Source organism: Centruroides sculpturatus, unplaced genomic scaffold, assembly GCF_000671375.1.
Source record: "Centruroides sculpturatus isolate CEXI.00-Female unplaced genomic scaffold, Cexi_2.0 scaffold147, whole genome shotgun sequence".
NCBI lineage: Eukaryota > Metazoa > Arthropoda > Arachnida > Scorpiones > Buthidae > Centruroides > Centruroides sculpturatus.
The window spans coordinates 944,905-961,135 of record NW_019384357.1 but is presented as its reverse complement, the minus strand read 5'-3'; the positions used below and the strand labels follow the sequence as shown (position 1 = coordinate 961,135).

The following is a 16,231-nucleotide window of genomic DNA, read 5'->3' as shown; positions in this document are numbered from 1 at the left end:
CCGGGTCCATTATCGAGATCCATTCTAACAAGACGGCCGGATGGCCGAGCAGTCAAGGTAGCAGCCTACCGCTCTGGGGACCCGAATCGAATCCGGACGAGCCGGGCGTGGTCAGACCGGATATACCGGCCCTCGTCTCTCACCAAGCCACCGCCCCATTGTAGGTTTGGCCGAATCCATAATGGACTTGCTAAAATGAGGCCTTCTTAGTGCCCACAGGGCGGAAAAAGTTAAAAAAAATCCATTCTAACATGATTGAGATAGGGAAACGCTTCAGACATATAAGCCGGAAAAAAGCTCCCGGAATGGATGGTATCTCAGGAGACATGGCAAAGAGGGCTTATCAGGCAATCCCCACTACATTTTTAGTGATTTACAACAAGTGTTTAGAATTAGGCTATTTCCCTAAGAAGTGGAAGGCAGCCCATATTAAATTAATTCCCAAAGGCAACATTGGTCAACAGACAAGGCCGCAAGACTTCCGGCCCATCTCGTTGCTTTCTATTCTTGGAAAGGTGTTAGATGCTCTAATTGCAAGGAGGCTACAACATCATATGGAATCAAGGCATCTTTTCCACCCAAACCAGCATGGGTTTAGGAAAAACAGAAGTACGGGGACAGCCCTCTGCCAACTTATAGGGATCATTAAAGAAGCCAAACAGAAAGACATGCATACGTTAGCTGTTTCTATAGATTTCAAGGGAGCATTCGATTATGCATGGTGGCCAGCAATATTAGACTCCCTCAATAACAATAATTGCCCCAAGAACATCACTACTTTATTCAGGAGTTTTTTACAAGACAGAACAGCGTGTATTAAAACAAGCACAACTACACTCACAAAGGTAATAAGTAGAGGCTGCCCCCAGGGGTCTTGCTCTGGGCCCCTCTTGTGGCTGTTGGTCTATGATGGCCTCTTGAGGTTACAGGATAGTCAACCTTCCAATCAAGCAACTCCTGATGCTGACATAGTTGGCTTTGCTGATGACACGCTGATTACAATGAAGCACAGGAACCAAGAGGTGCTGCAAGTTAACATGAATAATCTATTAAAGTCTGTCAATAGATGGGCCGAAAACAACAAGCTTAAAATCAATATTGAAAAATGTAACTCAATAGTCTTTCCTAGAAAAAGACCCCTAGACAAGCATCCAGCTATCAAAATCAATGGCCAAAAGATCCAGACAAGTACCGAAATAAAATATCTTGGGATCCTGATAGATAACACTCTCACTTGGAATCCTCATATTCAGAACATCAAGAAAAAATGTATTAAACTTGCCCATTCTCTGCGCTCTATTTGTAAAAACCAATGGGGTATAAAACACCATACTAGCAGAACAATCTACGAGTGTGCTATTGAACCGGTGGTTCTCTATGGGGCTGAGGTATGGGGAAAGGCAGTCACCAAGCAACAGACTAAAAGAAACATCTTATCCATCCAACGAGCATGTCTGCTAACTGTAGCAAGAGCCTACAGAACAGCACCTACCAACGCACTCCAGGTACTGGCAAACTTACCTCCCCTAGACCTCAAAATCCTGGAAACATACTGGAAGTTTCACCTTAGTAGAAATCCTAGTGGCCTCCTTAAAGAAGTTGACCTTCCTATAAGTATTAAAAACATAGCAGAGTATATCATTAAACACAAAATGGACTACACCCACAAGTACTACAAACTACACCCTGCCTGCAACCAGCATCCTATATACAATATCCACATCGCTACCCAAGAAAATCAACCACCGTTCAAAATCTTTACGGATGGGTCAAAGACACCAGAGGGCGTAGGGTGTTCTGTGGTTATCATTGGACCAAATGAACGAAACATTTGGCAGATGAGTGGAAAACTAGAAGGACATTGTACAGTCAACCAAGCCGAGAGCCTTGCAATACTCAAGGCTCTCCAGTACGTAAACACTCATTTTAACGATAAAAATAAAACTTATGTGGAAATTCTTAGTGACAGCAAGACAGCCTTACTGCAAGTCCACAAATTGAACACAAAACTGAACATCATTGCACGAACAGTAACACTTCTCCAGTGCCTATCTGTGAAAGGTCTTACAGTTTCTTTTACGTGGGTTAGGGGCCACTCTGGCATTCGGGGAAATGAGAGGGCCGACCTTCTTGCAAAGAAGGCGGCACGATCATCAACGGAACCAGTGTTTGGAGAGCTTCCCAGCTGTTGGCTTCATGAGAAACTTAAAAAACTTACTATTTCGGACTGGCAAGCCAGATGGAACAGCGAATCTACAGGAAGAACTACCCATGATTTCCTGCCTGACATTGCAAGTAGACAAAGGATGGACTACTTCACCCCCGATTTCCACCTATCCCAAATCCTTACGGGGCATGGGAACTTCCGTGTCTACTTAAGAAGATTTTTCCACAAAGGAGACGGAATATGTGACTGTGGTTCGGGGGAAGACGAAGATCCCCACCACATAATCTTCAGGTGCCCCAAGTTTAAGACACTAAGAAAGACCCTCACCGAGACTTTGTACAGGTGTAGCCTCCATTGGCCCTGTGCTCCAAAAGACTTTTTCATGAGTAAGCAGACATTAAACGCTTTAAAGAATTTCATCATGGGCACCGGGGTCACGGTACCTTCGTTCTAGGATTTTCTGGGCGTCCTAGCTGTCAGCATCACTCGGAACACCCATTGTAACCTGGCCGAACTGGCTATTTGGGGATTCCAGTCTTGTTACCACTCCCACTGGGTCCTGGCCATGTTGGCCATCAGGGGACTCTTGTGTTGTGTTGTATACCCCTGTATTATGGCCGAGTTGGCCATCTGGGGTTCTTTGCATTGTTGCTCCCCATTGTAACCTGGCCGAGTTGGCTGTCAGGGGACTTTTCGTGTTTATTATTATTATTATTTATTTATTTATTTATTTATATTTTATTTATTTATTTATTTTTTTTTTTTTTCTTTCGTGTGTAACTTTGTGCTTTTGTACTCCAGCACATTCCGGGTTGGTATTTTCAGCAGCTTGTGTCGGTTGCCCACGTGCATAGCTGTCAATTGCTCGCGTTCCCTGTCTCCCTAGAGGCAGTACCATGTGCGGGCTTATTTTCTGTATATATTTTGACCATACTGTTATCTGTGGACTATGTCCCATGTGTTGTAACTAAAGTATACTCAATAAATGGAACGCGATGTCGCCATGGTTCCCACTTCACACTTTCCTATCATTCCTTACTTTTCTTCCCTCTTCTCATTTCCTCTAAAACTCTTCATCCTTCCTTTTCAAAGGCTATGCCGTAAGGTTCGGCCTTCTAACACTTTTAAACATATCATATCATATCATTCTAACATGATTCTACTTTATAATAATGGACTTTTCGATATAACGGACGAATCAGTAATAATGAGTAATTACAATAAAACGGGCTTTTCTTATAACGGACCAATTTCTTCAATTCTGGTGATCCGTTATATCGAGCTTTAACTGTAATCAAAAGATGTAAACGTGGATCCGAAGCGATTGCTTGTATTCTTGTTTACCAAACACTTTTGCAGGAGTTTTGCGAGGCCTCGGAAAAAAGTTATTAGTGGGCCCCAAAATATTTGCAAAACATTTTTAATCGAAAAATAATATTTTATTAAACATAATTTACAAATATTAAATATACTAAGTAATATACTCGACAAAGAACAAGCATATAAATGTCTACAAGAACCTTACTTTATCTAAGAATTTGTTACATCAAGAAGAAAGAGCGCACAAAACAATAGGGGACAACAATTATTTTCAGATACTGTAACATAAATTCCTATGTAGACATAGCATTTCGGACTACCATCCCTCTTCATTAGAAAGTTAAAAAAACTTCCTTAAAATATATTTACAATTATTTTATGAAATCTTTTATAATTTCATAATTATTTTTTCAGTTTACCTTACCCAAAGGAATTCAACATATCATCTTTTCCCCTTTTAAAAGTAAACACTATAGTATTTGGTAAAACAAGTAAATAAATTTGTATTTTACTGTTTTGTTTTATTATATATGTATGACAATATAATTAGAAAAACCATAGCTTATCTCTGATACACTTAAATAGCCATAGAAATTTAATCCAAATAAAGACAAGTTATTTTTAAAATAATTTATTAACTTTAACACTACATAAAGTGTGCTATACAATATTTTCTTAATTCAGTATAGTGAGAAATGGTATTTAGGATGAAATAATAGTTTTGTATTTTTGATATGAGAAATTACATTTCTTATGACATTCACATTGGCTCTACATAGTTTGGTAATTTATATTATGTAAATAAACATTTATCATGTATGGAAGTTTCGTTTAGTTATTCCCAAGATGCCAGGAGAAATTCATTTTCTGTTGTTATATGGAAATGTTAGTCAAAACAGCGCTTCAGATTCTTCACGGTACAACTCTGAAACATCCCTAGAAATCTCGAAAATGAATACTGTCGGGTGTTCTTGGTTTGTGGAAAATTCTATTTCCATACTTATCATAAAATTTTCACACTTAAGCCACAAAACCACGTCAAGGTGACACCCATTTTGTGGTGGTTTTTTTCTTATCCAGAAACCAACCCTACTTGCTTGACAGTGAAGCAAGTAGAGAGAAAAACTGGGTCGTGCGCGAGGTCGTCATAAATAAAACGACCAATAATAATTTTTGTCCTCTTTCTTCTCCCTCTATCCTTTCGAACCCAATAAATATTCAGTCGGTCTCAAGATTTATTTTAAAATGCTTATGTAACACAAGCATTTTAAACCTTGTAGAGTTAAGCAAAAAATGGAAAACTTATGCTATTAATACTTATTATGATATAGGACTAGCGGAGACTTTCTGGCGGATCAGAAGACAGAGGTCGTGTGTACTGTACATTCGGCTCCTGTTCCGGATACCTCATCTGCGTTCTGCCTATTGATTTTGGATTGTTTTTGTTCATTTTCGGTTTATTGGTGTCAAGTGGATCATTTTAATGTATATTCCGTTAAAATCGGGTAATAATTAACAAAGTTACGGGTGTTTTTGTGCTAGAACACATGGTTTCTTTCGGTCGCTTCTGGTCTGTTACTTCGCCTAATACTTTGTGTTTTACACCGTTGGATAGCGGATGTTCTGCTGTGCAGAATTGTATATTTATTTCTGTTCTGCACAATTTATATCGTCGGGTGTGATTTCGTCTTCGTTCCTTAGAGGATCGAGGATTTTTTAAAGATCCACTTTCCATTCACGTAACAACTTTCCTGAACCGCAAATGGAAATTCACACTATTATGAAATCAATGAATCAGAAGGATAGTAGTATAGCAGTTGATATTTAATAAACTAACTGGGAAATATCGGAATTAAATCTGCACTTTAAGGCTGATCCTTTTGCGAATAGACAACGCAGTGTCTCGATACCACGTATTTTTCCTGCTCCCATAATATCTTTACCATTCACGTGTCTCTTTTCTCTTCTATCTTGTCGTCAATTATTTTACCTTTAAGCCATACCGCTGAATAAAGCCCGTGTCTTCTGTATTTCATTCTCATTGGAAGAATAATTATTGTTAGAATCAGATATGCACTAAATGACTTCAACACTTACCTTGTCAGACACTCCAACTGCAGTTCGTATTTATAAATCGAACAGTAATTGGAGTGTCTTGGTTGTTGGCGATGTGACTTTCGCCAACAACCAAAAATAAATTTTAGATGCGTTAAATTTTTCTTCAAGAGCAAAAAATCGTCGATGATACTTTTTCTCTGTTGATATGACATCATTGGGAATTGACATTTGGAGAATCGGATGAAAACCACAATATTTTCGAAGTCAAAAACCTAGATAAAAGATGGCTTTTGATCCGATATTGTAGCAGATATTCGTTTCATATTTTAGAATTTATATAATTTTCTAATAACGACCGAAGTGTCAGGCAAACCGATCCACATTTTGTTTGAAATGAAAATTGTACCTTTACAAAGAGTAATTCTTCACAAACAATCACTAGAACTATAGCATTCTATTGTTACGGAAAACAATACTTTACCATTATTTCGATCTCTTATATGAGAAAATTAAAATTTTGATGTTATTTAAACTTTTTAGCAATTAATTCAACACTAGTTATTTTTTGTAATATAAAATGCTTCATTATTCATTTCAATCAAACATGGCGACGATTGAATTTACCTTCTCAAATATGATTTCAATCCTTTACATTTAAAACAATTATTAATTTACTTTTATAATATATTTTCGATAAATATAAAAAAAAATCATTTATATTACATAAAAAAAATTACATATAATTTTCGAAAATTGTTGTCACTTTGAATTAAGAACAAAGCAAAATGCCATTCAAGTATTTTATAACATTCGAATCAAAGGAAGAGATTAACATAGCTACAAAATGTAAGCGCAAAAATAATCGATGTGTTTCCAATCTTAAAAATTTTGCCTTTCTTGAAAACTGTTTACCAGTGGTGAAGTGGATAAAACTACTGAACCCTAGTAGTTGGTTGTGAGTTCGCATTTCGCTAACGGGCTGACCAGGAGTTTTCTGAGTGTCCTTTACGTTTGTAACACCTAAATGAAGGGCAGTTTACCATAGGAAGTTCTTCCAGGAGGCATCCCCCTTCGGCAGATCGCCCATGTGTCGCGTTGCCGTAAACAAAATAAACCTAGATTCTGAAAACCATGCTCATTTCAAAGTTCTCTTTCTAATCAAATTTGGTGCTGCGAGCTAAGGGCCAGCGGGTCCACTTATAAATTAGGCATTGATTTGATATCCATCTTTAGATTAGCGGTTGGGGACGTTTTTAAGCTAATAGCACTCACAATTTTTGGTGACAGTCGGACAAGTCATCGTTATAAAGATGCTCATATTAATTTGTACTGATAAACGAAATGAGACATTAAAGGTTTGAAGTTTTTTTATATAAAAATATACAAATATTAATATTAAAATATATTTTAAATAACTTTTTGAAATTTTGAAACACCTGTATGTGAGAGGTTTGCATCACACTGGTTGAGAACCGACTTAAATAATCAACAGATAATATGAAAAAAAAACCCACCAAATTTCAGAATAATAATATTTATTATTGTTTTTAAATAATAACAATATTTTATAAACAATTTGTGTAAAATATTTTTTCTCCAAATGTAAATTTGATTAAATATGAAAAACTTTCAATTAATATGAAACAAGATATCAATTTTTTCAAACATTTTCTAAATAAAGACTACGAACATCTTCAGAAACCATCGCTTTCTCCATTTTTCCTATAATCGGCGTTAGAATGCCACTTTCCACTTTTATCGCGATGAATTGCCATTATAACTGACATGATACCTTCTCTCTTTTTGGTTTTATGACCCAATTTTTCCAATTTTCTCAGGATAGCCTGCAAGATACGTCAAGTAAAATATTATAGAAAAATAGAACGGAAAATGGAAAATTCATAACTAGAGACATCCAATAACTTACTTTAGGAAAATTATTTTCGTACGAAATGTACTCAGGGAATAACTGATGATGAACACGAAGCATATCGATTGCTTCTTTGACATTCTTATCTAACCAAAGCAATTGCATTGTTACCTAAAGTCAAAATGGCCGTTTTATTCATCTTATAGTTAATTAATTTTATAATAATTTAATTTTATACTTACTAAAGCTATTCCACTAGTGATTCGAGATCCGCCATTTCCTCCTATAACTAACCATACTTTTCCCATGTCGTCTGTGACGATAGCTGGACTCATAGAAGACATTGGTCTTTTATCTGATTCAATTCGATTTTTTTCGCTGGGTGGCAATCCGAAAAAGTTAGTGACATTCGGTATAGAAAAATCATTCATATGATTATTCAACACGATGCCGGTTGAAGGAGATACACGCTTACAACCAAAGCTAAACACAAAATTCATAATTCTTCAGTGAGATGAAGGTAACGTTTGTCTTGCTAGAAAATGTCCTCATTTTGAACAGCTTAAAATTATAAAATTGCATACTCACTATAGATTAATGCTACTGGTTACCGAAACAGCATCTCCATTTGGTGACACAACTGACACATGTCCAGTTCCACCATCTATTTTCAATAAACCGTAGTCGCTACCATAGTATTTAGGATCTTGCATTGTTCTGTCATCTTTTATCTTTGTTCGAATTTCTTGTGCGTATTTATTATCCAGTAACATTTTATGCGTCTAAATATTGTTTAAAAGAAACAAAACAATTGTAATTATTAAATCTGATAATATGCATGTTTTTAAAAGCTATGGACAGTTACATACTCTTAACACTTCCTCGTCATTAGAGTCTTCTAGTTTTCTTCTTTGACTGTATGCGAATTTAAATGTTTCTATCACTCGATGAAAGGTTAAACTAACTTTGTTTAAAGTATTCCAATCGGAGGAACTACTTAAATCAAACTCATCTAAAACATTCAACATTAAGGACAACAGAGATCCGCTTGCAGGAGATGGAGCACTATACACCGTAAAATTATTTTTTAGTTTAATCATTGTCGGAAGTCTCTGGATAGCTTGATATTGTTCTAAATCACCTTCTTTAATAATCCCTCCTTGAAATTGAAATAAATAATTTTAATTAATTTTTCTAGTATTTATTTTAAGCTACAGTATAAAAATGTACTACAGAATTATTCATGTATATAATAGACAAAAGGCTTAGTTTATTAAGAGGTTACTTAAAAATCAGAGAATAAGATCTATGGTGGTAACATTGAACCGAATGCCCATATAGCATATTCCTCCAATTTAACATAATACGTATATAAGAGCGTCTGGTTCAAAAAGATTGTAATCTAATGTATGTTTTGTATATTAAAAAGTATACAAGTTATATGTATTTATTGAACTTTTTTGAGCTATGTGTGTTTTTATAACTTTTTAGTTGACTGAGGAGGGGCAATTTGAGCCCGAAACGTCTATCCAAAAACGCGTATCAACTGAATTGGAAATAAAGATATGAAGGAATGTCAAGTGATCGATTAATTACACTACATAGTATTTATGAAACGTATAAGAATAACGACACCGTTTCAGATTAGCGAAAGAAAAAAATCTTTAGGTGTTTGTTTTGCACGAAGATTTTTGAATTATCCTGCATAATAATGTGTTAAATTTAGACTTCTACATAATAAAAAGCGTTATAGAAGAGCAATGCAGTAAGAGTATTTATTAGTTGTACTACATAACTTTTAAATTTTTGTTCTAAACTTGACCAAAAAACAGTATTGGAACAGGAGAAAGATAATGATAAATAAATATTACCCAAAGTACGATAACAATATATAATTAAAACTTATTTTATCATAATTACATAATATAACAAATTTTACCAAAATTTTGAATATCTTCGACAAATTTTTTTCTAGTCTCTCCTACTCCGTATAATTCTGCAGCTCCATTAATTGATATTTTTTCTAATGTGTTAGCCAAATCTAATCTGGTCATAATTTCTCCTTCTTTGAATACATCTCCAGTATTATTATTTATGAAAATTATTTAATATTTATTACCCGAAAAACCCATAATGACGTTATATGAATTACAGTGGTGCCTCGTATAACGTACGCTGCGAATAACGGACTTTCTGTTTTCTTTAGATATTATATCACGATTTAATTTTAGAGCTCTTGCCATGTGTTTCGTAACAGAAAAACCTTTTCTACATAAACGAATTGATGGTTCAAATAAGTCCTTCCATGGTAACTTTTTTGCGGAATTTTCGTATGCCTTTTCGTAACCAACCAATTCTCCTGGAACTGCGACTGCTAGTCCCCCTACAACATTAACATCGATACAATATATTTAATTTTGTTTTCAAAAATGTACAAAAGCAAAAGAAATAGTTGCAAAATAAAAATTAATAAAGCATTAAAAATACGCAAGCAGCAACGATCTTTGTATGGCGACATACACAAAGATGAATTGTATTGTCTCCACACCACACCACAATTAGATTCAACTGTTTCCATGTAGGGTCGAATCCCGCAATGACAGTAACGAGGTTGCGGCTGACGTTTTCATCTCTAAAACGTCGGCTGCCACCTCGCTAGTATCTCGTGAGATCTACCATGATTCCCACAAAATCTACTCTCCAGTGAGAGTAAAGTTTCAGAAACCTTCAGCTCTCGTGAAGGCAATTGCAGCTCAGTTCGATTTAGGAACCTAAGCTACAAACTCACCCAAAACGGTTTAAGTTTAAATCTATTTTACAAAATATTTCACGTAAATGCCATTTTTATAATATAAACGATGTTATGTTATTTTACGTACCTACTTGAGAGCCTTTTGGGTTAGTCATAAACATAGTTTCTGTTGCATACATAGGAGCTGTTTCCCTGGCATCTATTACTATTGCGTCCATCGTGTTACTGTAATTACAGTACTGTTATCGATTATCATTTTAACTATAATTTCCTTTTATACATACCTATTGTAAATGGTCATAAAGAATCCACCACCTAATCCCATACTTTGACTATTCACAACCCCCATACATATTAAAGTAGCAATGGCCGTTTCTATGGCACTTCCATTCTTCATCAGTATGTCCCTGAAACAATTAATCCGAAATTATTATAGTAGAATTATTACTACTTTTCAAATGTTTTTCACTAAATTCACTTACTTTCCTATTTTGGCGCACGGTGCCGTGTCTGTACTAACGGCTGCATGTTCATAGATTCCCAGTTGAGAGGAGGAATTTACGTAAAGCTTCTCTGCATAGTTATCATCTCCATAATCTTTATTTATTAAGAAGTAACACAGAATGGGTATTGTGACGAGGAAAAAGATACAAGCAACGATACCCAAGTATAGGTATTTTTTATTTTTCAAAGACATTCGTCTGGAAATGTAAAATAGTTATTTTAATTTTAAAAATAATTTTTAAAACACTTTATGAAGTTACCAGAGAGCACGCAATTAAATTATTTGCTAGAGAACATAGATAAATAAAACTTCCATTATAGCGTCGCCATATTTAGTCCTAATTAGCTTACTATATAGCATTTACAGTTCCTATTTACGGTACCTTTTAGCCTGTGAAGTTTACATAATTTCATATAAAAGTAGGCATTTTATTAATACAAAATAACGCAACATACAATATACAGTGAATGCAACAGTAACAGCTGGACAAAATATGGCGAATCAACACTTCGAATGCACTATTCTGTGTATATGTAGACAGTCTAGAGACTATGAGATGTTACATATGAAGCATTATTTGCATTTAAAATTATAAATTTTTTTTCAACAGTTTTAAAACGAAATTCATTTATGTGTTCATCCGTTAATTTAAAACATGAAGCTCAAAAATCTTAAGTTAATGAACACGTTTCTAAGCTTTTTATATTAAAAGTACTTTCGTCTATATTATTTAAGACTTCATCAGTTATAACATAGAACAAAATTAAAATATGTAAAAAAAGCAATAAAACTATTTAAGCGAAAGTTGAGTGTAGATCTGGTACAAAGCGACGATTACACCCTGGAGTGGAAAAGAACCGAAGGAAAGTGGAGCCGTTCTCATCCTCAAAAACAATCCTATAAGACAATAGGATTGTTTATGAGGATGAGAACGGTTTCGAGCAGGAATAACGTGTGTATTGTCTGCCCTGCATATTAACAATGGTGTATTTAACGGTCTCCCATAAGTAGACCACTGTTGTAGTGATGTAAGTATTGGATTTCCCAGAAGCTTTATGATACTCTTAATTTTTCTTCATTCACCGTACTGTACATTTTACATCATTCTCCCAAATTACCGCAGAGCAAAATCTTAGCTACTGCACTACGTATCAAGGAATTCTGGTTCCACGGTGGTTGAAAATTGATTTGTATAACCAAGTCAGCGAATTTAGTGAAACTTCTTATTGTCAAAACACCTCTTTTGCCTTTAGGAATTCTATGACAAGTGGATGTAAAGTTGTTCAATATAATAGCGTCACATCATCAAAAGATATTTTATACATACCAGAGAGATTCAACATGTTTTATAGGGCTTAGTCCAATATTGAACATTCTAAGGGAGCAACAATAGCTTATTGCTGGACGAATGGGTAAAAATCTGGTAAGACGTTTATTTTATTGAATATTATCCTTTTATTCTTCTTTTAAATATTTAATAAGAACATTTTTCAAAAGTTGTTATTCCAAAAAGAAAAATTTCTTTACTTATGTTAGCAAAAGACGAACGTGAAGTCATTCTTCCAAATAACATTTTCTTGTAAAGAACGTTTTTGAAGACCTCCCCTCTAAAAAGGAATGTTATTAGCAATTTGTAGTAATATCAGATTAAAATAAACATATATTTATAAATTTTTTTATACCAACAATTATATAAATCTGTACAAAGAACCTGTTAATCTATAGTCGTAGAAAGACAAGAATAGAAATATGGCTTGAATTTATACAGCTAATTTATAACATGGTTGATTCAGTTACGGTTCGAATCTAGCCGGTTACGTAAAATCAGGCTAGATTCATGAATCAGAGATGACATAACCTAAAATTCCTACTATTGGCTACCGCTTGACATGTGCTTTTCAACTCTCGCTAAACCGACAATAGAACTTTTTTTGTTTTTTCTGAAATTTATTCCGATCGTTCTATTCTGTTCGAATATCTTATATCTCATGAAGCATTAAATAAAGTAGACGAAAGTATATAATATAGAAATAATAATGCTTTTAACGTTGTTCTGTGTTATACATTAAGTTATATTTGTTCACAGTGTCGGATTCTGCATCTGTTTACTAGTTTACAACTTTTAAGATATGCCAACATATTAATGAAAGTTGGTATGAAATAATATTATAAAAAAATGAACAGTTTAGATTAATTTCAGTAGATATATTCGGTTTTAAATATAAAATTCTCGAAATTCTAGAGATTACATTCTATAAGACGTTCTAGAATGAATCTAAATATTACAATTATAAAACGGAGTGGTTGCATTTTAGAACAGGGCTTCCCAACGAATCGGTATTGAATCATTAGGGGCCTTTTCATGTATTGACCCTTTCAAGAAATTTTAAAAAATTTCTTAAAAAGGTCAATACATGAAAAGGATGGAGAATCCCAGTTCTAAAACTTTTATTTACTAGAAAATGATATTAAATTAAATTTTAAATATTTTGCAATATTAATTAATAATAAATATCTATTTCAAATACTCACAAAAATGAAGTGTCCATCGTAAATATTAACTCGAACTCAAATATTCGAATAAAAGATAAGAAAATTTACGAAATTCAAAGATTCGAATTAAACAACTCGTTTAAATAACTTTTATTCTGAATAAATTCGAATTTCATGAGCATGCTCCGTATTAATATTTAATTTTTTCAATGAAAAAGTTAAATATTAATACGGAGTATAGTGCAAATGGTAACAAATTATTATTTTTGCACTACCTTGTCGCAAAAAATTCGACGTAAGGAATATTCATTTTGAAGAATAGGCCTATTAGCATCATCAGAGAATAGCAACAAGTGTCGCATATTAATTAATCTAATAGCTTATTAATAATTTCATATATTTTAAATTTTCCGACTTCTTAGATGTAATCACTTGACTTTAAACATGCGGCGCACGCTAAGCAAAGCCCAGATAATTCGCCCCTGCTTAGATGTACGAAATAATTCAAATATAAATCGAAAACGGCGCAAATTATCAAAAGTTACCTCAGAGTAAACATTGTTTATATTTTCACGTTCTTTCGATGGTATCATTTTTGACCGTATATAACATGGAAATTTAGCGAGAAACTCCTTATAAAACACCATAATTCGGACGAATTCAATACATATATTAACTGTTGGACATTTATGTCCTTGTATCTTGTTAGATTATTACAAAACCATATTTTCTGTTCTTATTTGTTGCAAAATGAACTGTTTGAATAGACAAAAATGTTACCAATTTGCATAAAGAAGAGAAATAAAGCTACAATGTTGTACAGTCACCAGCAGAGCTTTGATTGTTCCTTGATAGCAACTCTTTTCCTGTTGCAATTTGAAATAAACTTGCCAAACTTCGAGATTTCTATGAATGTCCGCAATTTACCTGCACTATTGCGCTATGGGTAGCATGTAAATCAAAGTATTTATCTCTATCGGTAACAGTTGCTTCTGTAGAAAGAAGCAATGCAATTTTCCATTGAAGATCTTAAATAACTATTTATATCAATGTGCCAAAAGATGAAAAGAATGGCGATCAGTCAGAAAATGACCACTCAGATTTTTACATTTTTGGACTCAAAGACCTTAAAACATCGAGAAATGCATTAAAAAATTCGGGTTTTTTCTATACGTATGGCACATGTTGATGTGTGTGGCACAACCTTGTTTGAAGCTTGATAGGTCCTGTGCTTTTAGTCGAAAATTTTTGAAATTTTGCAGGGAGGTTTTGTTATTAGAAAGATTGATGTTAAATTTTGATGAATAAAGGTCGAGGGGTAAAACAGATAATGGAGGTCGTGTCTCATATCTATAGTAGGGTCTGATTTAATGCAGATTTTACATTTACAATTTTTATAAAACCCATCTCTAAATTTTGAAAATTAAGCTTTTTGCCAATTTATAACAGTTAAAAATATAAAACTTTTTAACAATAGAATATCATAACAGATGGTGCCACCAAATGTTGCCGGTTAAAATAAGCTACTCGTTGATGATTTTTTAAATTGTAAATATTTTATTTGTTTCAAGAAAAAAATAATAATAATTTATCATAATCAACACCTTGTATAATATTAAAATACACAATTTATTTATAATACTTCTATATTTAATTCAAAAGACTTATCTTAGTATTTTTATTAACTCTATTCTCCATAGAAAAAGCATTATTTCAAAATATTAGTTAGGAAAATCACAATTAAAAATGAGATTTCATCGTTTTTGAGCCATTATTATGCAATATTATTAGCAATATTGATTGATAACAGTATTTATAGTTTGTATAGTAACATTGTAATATTTATACTATGAAACATGATAAACAAAGATAATGCTCTTCGCTTTACTTATTAATTAGACCGTTATTCATATTGATTTTTATTGTGGATAATTTATTACGTGTAAAAGGACAATCTAAAGTTGCTTTAAAATGTAAAACAGTGCTTCCGATAGCCAAGTAGGGTTTTATTATATCATAATTTGAATGCAATTTAATTTAATTTATAAATTCATAAAAAAACTTAGCTATTCACTAATGCTTTTCCTTGCTTAGGCACCGGAAACAAAAGGCACATTATTTGGACTGACTGAACCAACATTCGCTGATACGCACAACCACAGCTGATAATAAAGTGTTTAAATTTTGGCAACATATTGTATAATCTCGTGAAAGGGGTTAAGTAGATAAAAATCGAAACCAGATGTGGAAAGTTTAGGGGCAAGAGGCCCAGATTAACTATACATGAACTTCAGGTCTGAAATGGATGTTACGTTACTTCGATTCAAAATTTTCCCCTGAACGGAGTTAGATAGATGACCGACACGACTCTATTGCTAACAGGAAAAGTATGATGTACAGGGGCCCCACTACCACAAAGAATTGAGGACATTGCGACGAAAAGTTGCAGCCCGGCATTGTGATTATATCACAATAAATAATCGCTCGTTAGAATTAATTTGGTGTTTATTTGGTCCTATGAAGATCCTATGCATCCTATGAAGACTTTAATGGAAAAGTGCATGAGCGGATATAGGTTTTTCGGGGCCTAAGGCTTATTGAAGTTCAATGAGGCCTTATTTTTTGTTAATACATGTAATACTAGAAATTACCATTAATATTAACTATTTTTTATTATACGGTAACTGCTCATTGTTAATGAAAAAGTATTAAAAATGTACGATAATAATTTAATTTTTGTGGGCTCTTGATAGTTAGGGACCCAGGGCTTAAGCCCTACTAGTCTCTATGTAGATCCGCTCTTGTTTATAATTGGTAGTAATTAATGAATATAATGACGATGTAACGCACGATGTAATTGTTGTGACGTCCCGAATCAACAAGCAATTTTTTCGATTGTTTGACTCGACTTTCGTTGGACACTCTCCATATGTTTGTATAGATTTCGATGAGAAAGATCTCCGAAAGGTAAATAATTTTCATGTATTGATGTACTGAGAGTATATTAATTATATTTAAATAAAATCTTTGCATATTAATGGCGTTCTTAGCGTTTAAAAGTCTAAA

The 16,231-nt window shown here is 33.7% G+C and overlaps 1 protein-coding gene and 1 long non-coding RNA gene across 2 annotated transcripts; both read right to left on the bottom strand.

Annotated features, from left to right (window-relative positions):
• Positions 1-4,622: 4,622 nt before the first annotated feature.
• LOC111639847 lies at positions 4,623-6,044 on the bottom strand. The gene is made up of 3 exons (XR_002759157.1): positions 5,952-6,044; positions 5,325-5,817; positions 4,623-5,238 (listed from the first exon to the last, which is right to left on the bottom strand). It is a non-coding gene; the product is annotated as an uncharacterized LOC111639847 (long non-coding RNA).
• A 1,084-nt stretch (positions 6,045-7,128) lies between these two features.
• On the bottom strand, positions 7,129-13,342 carry LOC111639837 (glutathione hydrolase 1 proenzyme-like). Its single transcript, XM_023385791.1, is given in 10 exon segments — positions 7,129-7,389; positions 7,473-7,586; positions 7,658-7,898; positions 8,004-8,197; positions 8,285-8,574; positions 9,355-9,798; positions 10,295-10,392; positions 10,452-10,574; positions 10,650-10,868; positions 13,205-13,342. Coding segments are annotated over 10 exon segments (1,890 nt in total). The 5' UTR covers positions 13,222-13,342; the 3' UTR covers positions 7,129-7,239.
• Between the last annotated feature and the right edge of the window lie 2,889 nt (positions 13,343-16,231).